This window comes from Piliocolobus tephrosceles, chromosome 3 (genome assembly GCF_002776525.5).
Source record: "Piliocolobus tephrosceles isolate RC106 chromosome 3, ASM277652v3, whole genome shotgun sequence".
NCBI classification, from domain to species: Eukaryota; Metazoa; Chordata; class Mammalia; order Primates; family Cercopithecidae; genus Piliocolobus; species Piliocolobus tephrosceles.
In genome coordinates this window covers 93054283-93070448 of record NC_045436.1, presented here as the reverse complement: position 1 = coordinate 93070448, position 16166 = coordinate 93054283, and the positions used below count along the sequence as shown (strand labels likewise).

Sequence of the window (16166 nt, the reverse complement as noted above, 5' to 3'; positions counted from 1 at the left end):
TCATCTTTTCACAGTGCCCACTTATCTCCTCACTTGGTGTGAATTCTATGCATAGTCTTTATCGTTATTTTATTCATTCCCTTATATGCATCCTCAGTTCCCTTGTGTTTCTCTAGTTCTGCCATATATGTTTAGCTAAACCACATTCCTGGCTATATATAACTCTCCATGTGATCCCATGTCTGAATGTAGCTGCAGAAGAACACACACACATGCCATCTGGATTCACTTTAAATTCCTGATCATGAGGCTCAAGCAGACCCTTCATGCTGCCTGGCAATCATACTGTCTTACCCTTAATTGCTATCTCTCTTACTCTCCTGGATTATTATTTCACACCTTCTCCCTCTTCCACCTCCACCCTCTCCTCTCCTATCTTTACTCTCAGCTGATAACCTAGAATCATATTTCACTGAAAAAAAAAACAGAAGCAATTAGAACTTCCACCTTACATCCAGCTCCCAGCATGGCACCCACACTACTTCCTGCTCCTCTGCCCATATACCTTTCCTTTACCTGAACTGTCCATGATTCTAGCAAAAGCCAGTCCCTCCACTTGTGCATCAGGCTCCATCCCCACTTCTCATCAACTCAAGGACACCATCCAGTAATTCTCCCATCTCTCTCTCTCTCTCTCTCTCTCTCAAATTATTGATTTTTCCTTCCCTGTTGATATTTCTCCATCAACAAAACAAAACTATTATTTCTTTCCTATTACAAAGAAATCCTTCTTGATTCCACTTCCTCTTCCAGCTACTTTTCTTATTCTTTTCTTTCTTATATAGAAAGAGCCCTTGAAGCAGTCCTTGGTCTTCCCGTCACCCATTGAATGAGCTCCAGTCCAGCTTTCACCCCTCCACTCCACCAAAATTGCTTTGATCAAGTCACCAGTTTCCATCACATTACTAAGACTGTTGTTCAGTTCCTCAGCTTATTGGATCAACAGCATTTTACAGAGTTTATCATTTCATCCACCTGAAAATGGGTCTTCTAAGAAATCACATTCTTCAGGTTTTCCTCCTACATCCCTGGACACTCTTTCCCATTCTCCTTGGTGGCTTCTCATCTTCCTGACCTCTGAATATTATAGTACTCCAGGGCCCAGCCCTTGAACCTATTCTATTTTTCATAAACTGTCTCTCTTTTGGTGATCTCATGCAGTACCACAGTTTTGAATACTATCTATATACTGGGTATACCAAAATGTATACTTCAGACCAAAATCTTTTCTCTGGACCGTAGAAAACTCATATATACAACTGCCTACTCAATATCTTGGATATCACACAGACAAATCAAACTTAACATGTTCAAAACCGACCTGCTGAGTATTCCCTCAAACCTGCTCCTCATGCAGTCTTACCCACCTCAGTTAATAAAACTTCAGCTCTCATTCTTTCCATTGTGACCTCAACCCTCATGCCTAATTCCTCTTTTGCCTTCGTCCCACATTAACTCCATCAACAAAATCAGCTTTTGAAATGTATCTAGAATCCAGCCACTTCTCACCATTCTCCTGCCTGTTGTCCTACTGTAAAACACCTCACTTCTCACCTAAAGTATCACAAAAGTGTTCCCTGCTTCTGTCCTTGTTCCCTTTCAGCTTGAGTGTTACTATTAAGACTCATCAGTGTATGTCTCTCCTCTACTAAGAACCCTCTAATCACTTCTCTGCTCATTCGGAATTAAAGCCAAAGTTCTTAAAATAGCCCACAAGGCCTTACATGACCCGATGCTGCTTTCTGCTCTCCCCAACCTCCTCCTACACTTCCTCTCCCTCATTCTACTCCAGGCAGGCTTGCTTCCTTGCTGGCCCTTGAACATGCCAGCATGCTTCCTCTGTGGGGTTCTCTCACCTGTCAAGCCTTCTTCTAAAATGTGCTCCCTCCACAGCGTGCATGGCCTCCTTGCTCAATTTCTTCAGGTTTTCTTCTGCCCATCCCCTCTAAAGTGATGCACCGCTCCCATTCCACTCCTCTCTCCTTCTCCCCTGCTGTATCTTCCTCCATATCACTCACTGCCTTTTCTCTTCTCAGGTTGTAGATTGTGAGCTTTATGAGAGCAGAGTTTTTGTCTCTCTGCACTACTCTATCCCCAGCACCTAGGACAGAGCCTGCCACTGAGTAAACACACAATACACGTTTGAGTAAGTAGATGAACAAATAGTGTGCCTGAGTTCAGACTGGCAAAAAAAAAAAAAAATGCTGTGATTCTACTGTCCAAGATGAGCTAGGAAGAGTTGAGTGGCTGTTTGGAGTCAGGTATTAAAATCCATGTCGTTTAGCCATAGAAAGAGAGTGTTCAAGAGAATTTCCAGAATATAAAGTGTTCTGTTCCAATCTAAACCACTATAGCAGAGTACTTAAGAATACAGCCATAGAAATAATTTGCATGAAGCTACTCCCAGCATTTTTAAAATGAAAGAAGAGTCACATTTTGAAATCTTCATAAACCTGTCTAATTGTAAATAGAATGACATTTTGAGAGCTGGGGGCAAGTAGTTGATGAAAACTCTCTATTGGATTTACTTCACATTGAGCAAATGTCAACAAGTAAACTAAAAATTCTAAGTACTCAAAATATTAGACAGGTGTTACTCAATTCTAACCTGAATCACCACTACCCAGTATAGAGCAAGGACCAGCACTGATACATCAAAAGAGATTACAGGATGGTACAGAATCCAAAACCACATAACCAGAACCAGGTGAAAACATCACCTTTTGCTTCTTCTAAATGAGGGGTCAATAATAAGCATTTAGCTATATAGTTATATTTTTGCATATATATTTGTGCCAAATTTAACTGGTTAGGAAATTGTACATAGTTCATTCCATGTTCCATTAATTCCATGAATTTAATTCTCCCCTATTCATTTTTGTTGTTTTTATAAGGTCCCAGGCTAATAGAATTGTTTTTAGTATTTTTAAAGAGAAGTCTAAACCAGATGAACCCAAATGGCATTCGTGAAAAAGATTTTAGCTCCAGATAAATAGTTTAGTTTAATGCAATCCAGATAAATAGTAATTTTACCAATTGCTACTAATCATACTAATCATAATTTTTTTCCTATTTGGTGATACAGGTGATGGCAATACCTTTTATGTTCTGTCCTGCTTGTGCAAATCAGTGCTAATTTTGCTAAAGCTTAGGTTGAGAATCAATATTTTAAAAATTACATTATTATAATAGGCATCATTTTCACTAGTATTTATTGAGTACTTGCACTGCCAAGCATTTTGCAAACATCTCACCTAATCATCAAAACTACCCTAAAACTTCAGTGTTGTTATGCTTACTCCAGTTGAGAAAACTCAGGCCTGCAGAAGTTGACTGCCAAGGGTCACTCACCTGGTAAGTGGGGAAAACTAGAATTTGGTTTCCAGCGTCCACATTGTTAATGTGACTTCCAAATATGCTTCACAGTCTGAGTCATACTGTGTGAGCATATGCTAAAGTCATTGTTGGGTGTATCTTCTCGTTGCTAAAGGTCTGCTATTTGAGGAACACTAATATTGTTTTGAAAATGATGCTTCGACCTTGCTTTCTGTTTATAAAAAAGGAAACACAGGATTTAACTGATAATTTTGCACCTTTAAACTCCAATGGTAAAAGGCCAAGACCAAAAATCAGGGCATTTTAAGACCTGTTAATCATTGGTATCATATCTAGGATTGTATTAAATAAATGCTAAGTGATAGTCTTTCATTTTGAAGTCACTATAGTGAAACGAATAAATTGCATACATGGTGAAAGTGTCTGAAACTACTGGGGTTTTTATTGGCTTGTAACCGGTTACAAACTTTTATCAAAATATTATACAGTTTATTTTTAAGGTCCGCATGTTAATCTTGTTTGTAACAGTATTAAATTATGCAGAATTACTAAATAGGTAATAGGTAAGAATGTAAGCCTTTATGAGTTTCAGAAATAAATTGAATGCTAAGATTTATTTTCTCTTCTAAACATATAAGAGATAACGTGGTAAATAGATGACTGGTGTAATCTTTTAAAGAAAATAAAAGTTAACCATATTTGTAATCATTTAAAAAAGAAAAATAAAAACTTGACATTCTTTTAGAGTATTTTCATGTGCCAAATTTATGAATTTTCTGCATATCATTTAAATGATTAAAAGCAAAATAGTATTTGGGAATTACACTTTAAACTTCTCATGGTAGTTGTGAAACAAATTTTATAAAGAAAAAACATTGATTCAAATTTCAGTTTAAGGAATCTTAGCACGCCAACACATGTGATATTTTTGGAAAGCTGGTGCAGCCCAGATTGCCTTTCATTGAGAAATACAACAGAGTACAGAAAGTCCTGGTTTCTATATTACATGTTGTAATGCTCCCTAGAAACTCAGGCTGAGTAGCAAACTGGAGGATACATTTTCTTTTCTTCTTTCATATGCCATATTACCTTTGAATATTGTATATTTAGAAATAGGAATAGTTTGGCTGAATAGTTGTCTCTTTTACTTTCCTGGGTATTTGGAAATCATTTCCTGTTCTATATTGTATTTGAGTTTTAGCAGTAATCCTGGTGGTGGTGCTCTTTGACTTAAAAGATCCTGTGACTACGTATGAATAAAGTACTTTTTATATTAGCAGTAGTAGATAAAATAAGTTTTCAACTTTAAGATAAAGGACATCACCACTGTATTACTTTGAAGGGCAGCTCCAAACAGCTACTCAAAAAGATATCCTGCAGAAGAAAAAAGCTTGGACATGGGAGACAGACAGATCCATGTGGCCCTGGGAATGTCACTTAACCACTGTGGGCCCAGTTCCTACATTAGTAAACTTGAGCTAATCCCTATCTCACAGTATTTCATCTCAGTTAACTGATAAGACATCACATGTAAAGCCCCAGCAGAAAGTCTAATACACAGTAGCTAAGTAGGTAACATTAGTCACTGTATTTCCCTAATCTTTATTTAATTAATATACTGTCTCGACTAGTATTAATAAAAATACAGAACCAGCAAACCCATCAGACCACATTTACTTTGGGGAATTTTTTTTTTTTTAATATGGAGTCTCACTTTGTCACCCAGGGTAGAGTGCAGTGGCGCAATCTTGGCTCACTGCAACCTCCACTTCCCTAGTTCAAGCAATTCTCCCACCTCAGCCTCCCGAGTAGCTGGAATTACAGGCACATGCCGCCACGCCTGGCTAATTTTTTTCTATCTTCAGTAGAGACGGGGTTTCACCATGTTGACCAGACAGGTCTCAAACTCCTGATCTCAGGCAATCCACCTGCCTCCTGGCCTCCCAAAGTGCTGGGATTACAGGTGTGAGCCACTGCACCCGGCCCGTTTTATTTATTTATTTGTTTGTTTGTTTGTTTGTTTGTTTGTTTGTTTTAAGAGACAGGGTCTTACTCTGTCACCCACTCAGGATGAAGTGCAGTGGCATGATCATAGCTAACTGCAGCCTGGAACTCCTGGGCTCAAGCAATCCTCCTGCCTCAGCCTCCCACTATAATCCCAAAGTGCTAGGATTAGAGGTGTGAGCCACCACACCTGGCCTTGCATTTACTTTATAACTGGTGAGTTCGGGGAATTGAGGAAAATCAACCTCATATTTTGAGTGTAAGTCAATTTTAATTTGTATAATTCTTGGTGAATTATATACTGTAATTGTAATTAGAACACATGTACCTTAGAAACTCCTTTTACATTTCATAATTTAACTTACATTGCAACCCAGGGATATAAGCATTGAATGTATTGTTTTTATCCTGTTTTACAAGTTAGAAAAATGTCACTTTCTGAAGTGAACTGACTTCTTAAAAGTAGAGATGAAACTTGAATTTGAACCTGTGGGCTCTAAATTTTGTGTGGGCTTCATGACATCATGTTGCCTTCTCACAGAAATAAATGTTCTTTCCTTTTATAGTGACATGTTAGTGGATGGCTGGCCACTATAAGAAAAAGCTAACTCAAAAAGCTAAGATGGTCTATAAATATGATAAGAATTGAGTATTTACTGTTGAGAGATTATTGTTTCTCAAAGTAACCCTAAGACCTTTCATATAATTAATGTATTTGTTATACTTTAGTGTGAAGTAGATTTGGTTTGAAATGAGCTTTATTTTCCTTAGGTTCTCTTTTTTGGCATTATTTATGATAAGTGTACCTAAACGAACTAATAGTTTCATTGCTTATTCTCTAGCATATTGCAAATTTAGAAAGTTAACAAATGGATATTTAGGGAGTGCATTTAATCTACTTAAAGAAACCTAAGTTTACATCAAAAGTATTAAATATTTCATATTCAACTTCACAAGTATTATATAGAATAAGTCCATATATCCATAGGGAGTTTGAATGTTCTTTCTTTCTTAAGGTAACTAATGTATCTAAAGTTCAAATTATTTGTCCAAAAGGACACAAAAAACATATCAGATAAAATGATTCATAATGAAAAATAAGATGGAGGAATGTAAACGCAACATACGAAGATTTTACATATTGGGATACAGTAATGTGTGTTTATTCCATAAGTCAGTGTTAAGAACTATGTAACGTTCTTGAGATTTATCTTACCAAAGAGTTAAAAGCTAAACCGTTACTGTTTCATAATGCTAGTAGAAGATACAAGTCTTCTGGGTCAGAAACAAAGGATGTTGTAATTCAGAGCAAAACCAGTAGCCAAGTGTCAGCCTGTTGCTTATACCAGTTTCCTATGCCTTTCTTCCCACATATCTAACAGGGTTGACACAAAGGACCAATGATGGATGCCCGTACATGTGAGTTGTGTTAAAAGAGAACACTGACCTTGGGGGATTCATACAGGCCTGCTTTGTAGCTAGAGGGAGATATCACCTAATCCCTCAAGGCTGCTCATTGCAAACACCACCCTGAGAAATGGCCCAGATAAAAAGCAATCCCAAAGTCTTTTATTCTTGTTATTTCCAAAAGTATCTGCAGGACTGCTCAGGTCCACAGCAGAATGCCTTTACCAACGTCAAGTAGCTTTCAACATGTTTTCATGATAAGAGACACACTCCCCTAAAATATGAGAAATATTGACATCAGTGACAATGATCTTTATGCCAGTGACTCTGAAGAGTAAGGAGGGGAATCCTGTACCCTTTGCAAATGCCTGCAGGTGATTTTGATACAACCACCTCACTGATCTGGGCATTGGTAGCCATATAGGGTAGCCATAGAAGTTTGGTGAGGAAGGAAGTGTTGTAATCTTTTTATTTTATTTATCACTCAAGGCATTGTGTGGAGAATTGATCAGAGTGGACAAGACTGAAGACAGAACCCAATAAAAAGGCTTTTATGACAACTCTGTTAAGTACCTCAAGATGATCTAAGCTCATGCAATCCGGATGCAGAAGGTGAAAAAGAGAGGAGTGCTGGGCTGGAGAGGGGGAAAGATAAGGAATGGGAAACAGTTGGGTTGGAATGGCACATTGGTGAGGAAATCAGCAGGTAGGAATTAGGGAGTACAGTAAGTTTGAGGATAAGATATGAGGTTCAGTTTTTGAAAAGCTGTTATTGAAAGATTTATTAATTTCAATTGTCTATAAATTAAACATAACTGGGTTCAATATATACCAGTATGTAGAAAAAGGAGTTCATATATAATTTAGAATCCAGTAGTGACATTTACCTCCTTTTCACTTAAAATAAGCCAGAATTATTCACTTCGTAGTTAGGTCTCTGTCAAACACACACACACAAACACAACACAACATTTAGCATTAAAGTGAATACTGCAGTCCACTAGATACTTTAGTTCATAATGTAAAAATCTTAGTCAAAAATAGCACAAAAATGTCAACGTTGGTACCAAATAATATCCAAAGTGTATAATACTCTCTAAAGTCCCTATCAAATGGGCATGATGAATGGACACATCATTTACAATAATAATTTCAAATTATTCTCATTGTAAACCATATTTAAAATTAATTAGGAGAAAATTTCATCCTCTTATTTCTCTATACTAAATTGTAATAATCAGTTTCCCATGAGTAAAGTACATATAGTCAAGAAGGAAAGAAGCCAAGGTCTGGATTACTAGATGATAAATGAGAAGTAAAACATCATTCTTGGTCAAAATTTTAGCTAAAGGTGTCCCAAATCATTGCATAAACAAAATTGACATTCAGTTGTTGTTTTTAATCTGTCTACTTGATTTTCAGCTACATTAGCTGTAGATACATCTGATGCTTGAAAAGTTGGTAAGGGGGCAAAAATGGGGTTTCAGAAGTCTGAGTCACTGATGTTTTAGTATTTTTAATAAAGACAAAAATAATCTTGGGCTCTGAGAATGTAATGAGTATTTCTTCATTGCACAACACAGAGCCAGCTGTCATGTTCTTACCTGATTGCAGGTATTGATGTCTATGCCCCCCTTCAGATATTCCACGACTTTGTCCAGGTTGCCTGCTCTGGCAGCACGGAGGAAGCTCGCGTTGCTGTCGGACTGTGAGAAAAATAAAAGACCTTTAGTGAACTATTGATGAAATAGAAATGTATCGAATACAGAAAGACAAGAATGTTTACACTGAAGTCAGAAAAGCTTTAGTTGGAAAACTTTCAATAATATTGAGTTTAAAACATTGAATAATCATTCACTATATAAGGTAGCAACTTCACAATATTTCTAGAGAGTTGTTTAAGTACATTAAAAGTCAATATTTTAGAGTACAAAAGAACCATTAAAATGGAAATAATTGTTACTGCTTTATTCTAAATCTTCAGCCACATTTGAAGACATGTTGACACCAGCCTCAAATACTGCTATTACTCATTCATTTTAGCTTCAAGATTCTAGTGACTTTATACTGAGCTAATGTCAAGTCGAAAAAGAATCAGAAAGCTAAAGAAATTAAAGCTACTGGGTTTTTTCTTTCTCTTTCTTTCTTGTTGGTTTTTAGATGCTTCTGAGAGAGAACACTGAGTATGGGCCACTTGGCAGTCATCTGGTCTCATTAGAAGGGAATAACAGAAAGCTCCAAGGGTGCTTTGAGGAAAGAGGATAGCACTACTTGGCAGGTGTGGACTGGGCTGATGCAAATTTTGTGATCCCAGTGATTCTGGAAAAACATGATTCAATTTAAACCACCTGACATAATATCAGACTAAAATCTTTTGGTAAAGATGATCACTCTGGATGGAAACTGCTTTTTAAGTTTCTCATCTTCCCACACTCCACTCAAAATCGGATGCTGGGAGACTCAGCTGAATTCTGCCTGTGGCAAATCCTAAGGAGAGTTGCTCCAGATGCACAGTTACAATCACGCGGCCCCTCTGGCTTGGTTATAAAGTCTGACTTTTAAACCTTAACATAATAATGATGATAAACTTTTGCTAGGTTCCAAGACACCTGCATAACTGTTATAATTTTTTTGTGATATAATATCTGACTAAAGAGAAAATGGTGGCATGAAAAGGGACATACTAGGAAGAGAGATGAAGGTTTGATGACTCTTAAACATTCTCCTTACTAGGCTACGCTGCCTCCCTCCCTCAAAGAAAGTACTTGGCAAGAACCTCTTGGCACATTCAGTCAGAGCTATTTATTATGATCCGTGATGATGTACAGAGATAGAAATGGAAGTATTTTCTCTGGGAGTTTCAAATATGGAATTACTTGCATGCTGTTAAAATGATTTACACATGGGAAGACTGAAAACCATAGAACTAAATTACCTCACTTTTAACCCAAATACCAAGTGGCTTATATGTTTATAAATGAGATAGATTATTTATTGAGTTGAAAGGTATGACTGAAATCTATACATCCAGAATTCATGCCCTGATTCTTTAGAACTGCATCATCGTATGATTAATATCACAGTGTTCTTCACTCTTCATCCTTCCTGCAGGCTGTACCGATAGTAGAGTGCTCCAAGAATATCTGCAATGCTGCAGCAACTGAACTGTGACTCATTTTTAAATGCCTATTCTATGAAATTTATTTCGCTGTTTGCAGCAAATGCTAAATTCCAGGAGGATTTTCTACCATCAGATTTGTTGTCACAGCACTTAAAAGTGAGTTATAATACTGTGTATTATGTTATGTTAGTATCTCACAAGAAACATTAATTTTACTATAAAACAAAGAAAGTTAAATAGTATTGGGTTGCAAATATAAAACATGAACATATTATTCCTCTATATAAAGTTTTTCCAAAACAAATCTGTGTGCTATGTATTATATCAGAGGTTGTTCCTAGAAAGTACTTTCCAATCTGTACATAAAGCAGATGCTTATAGGTAACATTTGCTGAGTGTTTAGTGGGTCAGGAACAGAGCTAAAGCAGTCACATGTATTATATCACAAATACAACAATACTATGAGAAAAAAACTATTCTTACGCCCATTTAATAGATGAGGAAAGAGATGTAGGAAGTTTCCAAAGTCACATATTTACACACATTTATTTAATGGAAGACCTGAGATTTAATTTATGTTTATCAGTTCAGAGCTGTAAGTTTTATCTGCTATCCTATCCCACACCTTCAAAGTATCACAGTGGATATTACTACAGATTCCTAGCCTGTGAGCTCTCAGTTTATTTCATCTGCGTTAACTACAGTTATGCCTTTGGTCTACATATTTACTCCGTAAATCATGGCACTTGCTAAATAAAGTGCCTCAGCTGGAGAGAAAATTTTTGACTTCCATCCCTACCCTCACAGCTATCACCCCTCTATATGCACCTAGAAAACTAAGAGCCAACCTGAGACGAACTACTTAGAAACACATTCATTTGAGAATGAGGAAACAGGTGATAAAGAATGCTTTGCATTAAGAAGGCAATTGTCTGTCTCCCTCTAACATGCCTAACATGATTAAACTCAGCAAAAGATCAGGTTGCTCTATTGTTCCTATAAAAAAAGAATGCTGTGAACAGGTGGAGCCAGAAGAAGAGCCTAACCCCAAAGGGATGAAGAGACACCTAGAAACACAACTGCAGAAGCCTAGAGCGGCGATGATGGTCTGATGGGGCCTCAGGTATTGCTGAGGAATATATAATAGACCATCTTTGAATCTTCTCTGGGGATTGGACATGATATTGAGGATTGCCTTTGCCGTTATAGAGTAACGAAAAGTTTTCATAACTGGTTTTCTCTTTTCTGAACCAAACTTTTAAAAAGTGGATGCATGTCAAAGTTATAGCAAATCCTTAGAATTTTAGCAAACAATGCTCCCAGTGTCCTGAAGGGTCTGGGTCCTACGGAAATATAATATCTGAGCCATTCTGCCAAGGACCACTTCAGCAGTTGAGTCATAGGAGACTTTTGTATAAGTTGAATTCTCCGAGAACCGCTTTAAGGGATTTAGTTTCCCCCAAAATGAAAAAACGCATTAAATGGAAATATTATTATGAAATAGTCCAAGAATGTAAATTTCAAGGATGGAAATAAAATGAGGTTTTAAAAGTTATATATGAATACTGACATAATTGAAGCTCAAATTTATATACCTGCATAGAAAGATATATTCTTCTCCCCCTTCCACACAGACACAAGCACATCATAGCCTACAATGAGGTCAATCTGTGATTAAGGCCCTTGACACAAGCGCTTTGGATAAACAGTGGTTAGCCTGGTTATCTTCAATCAATACTAGAGATGAAAGAGGATTCAAACACTCATGGAGAGAGATACAGCAATTTTTACCATGCTGTGTTTCCCAACTGATTATGATGAAAGTAAGAGTTTTTAAATCAAGTATAAGTAGGAGGAAAAGCATGCTTTTAAAATAGACTGTTTTCTTTGCTCAACCAGGAGATTTCACACATGAAAGCATAATAAAGAGAAAATGAGGCAAAAGCAACTTCTTTGGGAGAAAGTCTCAGACAAATGTAAGACTATCCTCTCTCTGCTTTGCTGCTTATGTCCCTAGGACTCTCAAATCCTAAAACAATTGTACTTACGCCCATAGTCAAACTCTGGACAAGGAATTCCACTGCTGAGCCCCACCTATTTTAATCTGCAACAGATGGATGTCATTAAAACTTGCCCCCTTTATAACCCTGGAGTGACATCTCAGGCCAAGAAAGAAAAATTTCTCATTAAATTCTTCTTGACACAGTTCTGTATGTTGTCTTGTATCTGAATGTTAGAAAAACAGAACAACTTTCTTAGCACCCAGCAGTGTGGACATGAAAGGCAGGGAGGAATGTGCATTCACAGAGCCACATTATATCCCCAAGGAGTGCTGATCCAAAGGCTCTAGGGGCATATCCACAGGGCTCCATGAGCTTGCTGCAAGTTTTCTAATTCTTTAATTCTGTGCTTACGTTTCAATAATAACCTAATAAAGAAGATATTCCAGGTCCTCTACAGGAGTACCCTATATGTGAGTATAATCATATAACTTCAGTATATGTCTTTGTGTTTGTAACTCAGTGCATAACAAGTGAAGTCCAAATGATATACAGATGCGTAATAGACTGAACATTTTGCTGTAGTACAGAGACAAGAATGGTCAGAGAATCTGCTCATCATACATGGCAGGACATGATGAGCCAAAAGCACCTGAGCAGCAGCAGTCAGTAGCATATTAACATATGCTCAGATGCTGTCTTCATATGGTCCAACTTGCACTGACCATTAGCAGTGAGTGTAATAGAAAATCCACAGTGAAACATTTTTTTCAGTTTTTAATTTTAGCTTTTATTGGTTTGCGTACACAACTCCATCCCAATAGTAATTTCCTCTCCAAGCAAATAAAGAGAGCTTTCAAAGATTATATTCTCTTAAAGCTATTCTCTGATAGCTTCAAGTTTTATTAGCTTGAAGTAGGTAACAACACCTTAAAGTTATTAAGAATAGTTTGTACAACATACTTACAAAAAAGGCATTCTTTATATTGTTTTTACTGGAGTCAAATTCAGAAACTAATTAAATACAGAACTCTGAGGTTATATCTTTTTTATTACTAAACATAATATGTTAAATTTAGTTTTAGACATTTCCATTCATTGTATTAAATATATGTCCTTTATTTGAATAATACTATAAAACTTACATAACTAGTTTTACTTAATTTGTCAGTTTCTTTTTTATAGTAGCACAAGAATTTAAGGAGCTTTATGTGGTTTTATGTTTTTAATACTTAACACTATAATAAAAATAACACTGAGGTCATAATTTTTATATACTTTAAAAGAAATCAATAGACTATTCAAGTTTGAGAACCACTTGTTTAAAAGGGTGGCCCAACCAGCAGTCCCTCCTAGCCTTAAAAGAGTGACACCAAACACCTCCCCTGTCACAGTCTCTGGCTTATGGTGTGCCCTACACACATATTTGCTAACTGGTTAACCTTAAGTAAAGCACATGCTCCTTGTGGAATTTGAGGAATCTGCTTATTTTCTTAGGAAGCAGTCATTCCTTTGTAAAATTGGGTCATTTACCTGGCTACTCTGAGATCTGCGTTTTTATAGCAATACAAAATAAATAAAATCAGTAAAGTAACTTGAAGGGAAAAACTTTAATAAGAATACCAGGAAAATAAGGGACATTTTTACAGTTTTTTAGGTCTCTTCCTAGGAATGTAGGATCAGTTAAAATCCATGTCTAGCAAACTGTGACTTGTCAGATCTTGGGTCATTGTATGTCTCAATTTCCTTATCAAAAAAAAAAAAGTACTTTATAGAATTGCTAAGGAAAAATATGATGGTGTGAGCATGCTTAGCCTAATGACAGACACAGAGGATACTTACTGAGTTTGTTTTATATTAGTGGCTTTTCTTGTGAGGGATAAATGCAAAATAACAATAATAAATCAAATTATCGATGCACACACGTGACTTTCTTTAAATGTGAAAGTTCCTGGTGTTACTGTGTTGCCAGCAGGCCTAAGCCATACCAGAGTACTTAAAAATACACTGAGATGTACAGGTGTAAAGGGACAAAATGAACCAGAACTGGGTGTGGTCTGTCACCAGTGATGAAGATGCTGCAGAGAACTCTCTTTGTAATATCTGAATGCTTGTACTTACAGATTTATAATTCTGTCCAGGGACTGACTGCTCTGTTGTTTAATTAATTCAGCTCTTTCATTAGCTCACATTATTATTGCTATCTTGTCAAAACCAACTATTTGGGTTCAACCAAGAACTGCACGCTGGATATACTAGGATTTTTTTTAGAAGGAATTGCAGAAGTTATTTTCTTGCAGTCAGAACACATTAAGTGATATAAAACACTTTACACTGCAAAATCCCACTTGACAATTTCTGTTCAGCTGCTACCAATTTATAAATCATACATTTGTACACTCTGGCTCAAGCATGCAGGTTAACCTACATTTATAGTGTCCTTCAACAGTTCTTTAGATTGCTACTAAATAAAAATTTCTGAAAGGTCCTCTAAGCTTCAGAGGGAGTAAATGCAACTTCCCAAAAGAGTGTTCTTAATCCAATGGCCTTCGTGTTAAGAAAATTGGTTCAGACATAAAAGTGAACTCTATAAATGCTTTAGTTAGGGGAAGAAGGTAGAGTAAACTTAAGTGTTTATATTTTTACTTTTGAATGTTATTTAAGATAATTATTAACACAAAATTGAGAATTGGAATCACAGCAATATCTAAGTTTAACTAAATAGATAAACTCTACCTAAATATTTTAAGCAAGAGATTATTTGAAATGTCATTTTTAAATAAAGACAGCAATTTTTCCCTTAACTTAGTATTACAGTGTAACATTAATTTTTGCTAGCACACTAGATAAATTATATCACTTATCAATGCTTTCCCTAAGATACCAACCACGAAAAATAAGAACCACCCACAGCATACCAATTTTATCTCTTTCAAAGCATTAATTAAGATTATTTTGCAATGTTGTGTTGAGATTCATGAATTCCTTTCTAAAATTCTTATACTTTAAAAGAGAGTAAAATTGGAATATTTTACAGCGTGGGAATGGGCATGAATGAACCATATCTATATGCACCATCAATAGATCTCACAAAGATAATGCTAAGCAAAAGAAGTCAGACACAGAAAAGGACATGTCTTTTATTCCATTTATTAAAGTTCAAACATTGGCAAAACAAATCCATAGTGTTAGAAATCAGTAGTAGTTTCGGAAAGAGTCAGAAAGGGGCCTTTGGTTGCTGATAATGCTCTAATTCTACATTCTAGTTTTGGGTGCAGTTTAACAGGTATGTACACTTCCTACATAACAAGATGAGCATTTATAATTTACACATTTTTCTGTATGTACGCTATAATTTAAAAAAATATTTACTTTAAAGATGGTGACCCAGCCGGATGCAGTGGCTCACACCTGTAATTCCCGCACTTTGGGAGACTGAGGAGGGTGGATTGCTTGGGGTCAGGAGTTTGAGACCGGCCTGAACAACACGGTGAAACCCCCGTCTCTACTAAAAATACAAAATTAGCCGGTCACCGTGGCGGACGCCTGTAATCCCAACTACTTGGGAGGCTGAGGCTGGGGAATCTGCTCAGATCCTGGAGGCAGAGGTTGCAGTCAGCCGAGATCGTCCCACTGCACTCCAGCCTGGGCAACAAGAGTGAAACTCTGTTTCAAAAAAAAAAAAAAATGGTGACCCTAGTTTAGGCAACAGAGTGAAAACCCATCTTTATAAAAAATTTAAAAATTAGCTAAATGTGGGTAGTCCTGAAAAATAAGTTATTCCTAATTTATAAACTGATGACAAAAATCACAGAGAAGTAAATAGATTTAAAAATTAGTATTCAAAAGCATTATATTTTCTTCATACTGGAGGCAAATTTTAAATACAGACTATATTATGTGAGATTTTTAATGAAAATTGTATTGTATATTCATGTTACAGTCTAAGAGCCAATGCAGATTACTAAATACATAGAATTTGTTCTTTAGCTCAAAAGAATGCTTACTAAGAATCAAACTCTGGAGCATTGTTTATTAGTTGTTCTGATATTCATGAGGCTTTGTAATTACAACAATTACATAATTCTCTTTGATTATACATGAATTATACTCTTCACTTAGCATTAGTGAAGGTTATTCCACTTTTATTATCCTTGGTATATATTGTATAAATAGCATTACTCCCCTGTTCTTCAACATGTTTACTACAAATTCAAGAAGACCAGATCTGGTTCAGAGATCTCAGTTGTTAAATTTTCCGGTATAAGTGAAGTAAGTTATCAGAGACAATTTTATAC

At 36.3% G+C, this 16166-nt stretch overlaps 1 protein-coding gene across 39 annotated transcripts in view; it reads right to left on the bottom strand.

The window, feature by feature from the left end:
• Positions 1–16166, bottom strand: part of ANK2 (ankyrin 2) — a 583169-nt gene that overhangs the window by 202426 nt on the left and 364577 nt on the right. For all 39 annotated transcript variants that reach the window (XM_023219998.2, XM_023219984.2, XM_023219996.2 and 36 more), the window contains one exon: positions 8352–8453. In XM_023219998.2, coding sequence (XP_023075766.1) covers positions 8352–8453 — 102 coding nt within the window. The remainder of the gene's footprint in view (positions 1–8351; positions 8454–16166) is intronic.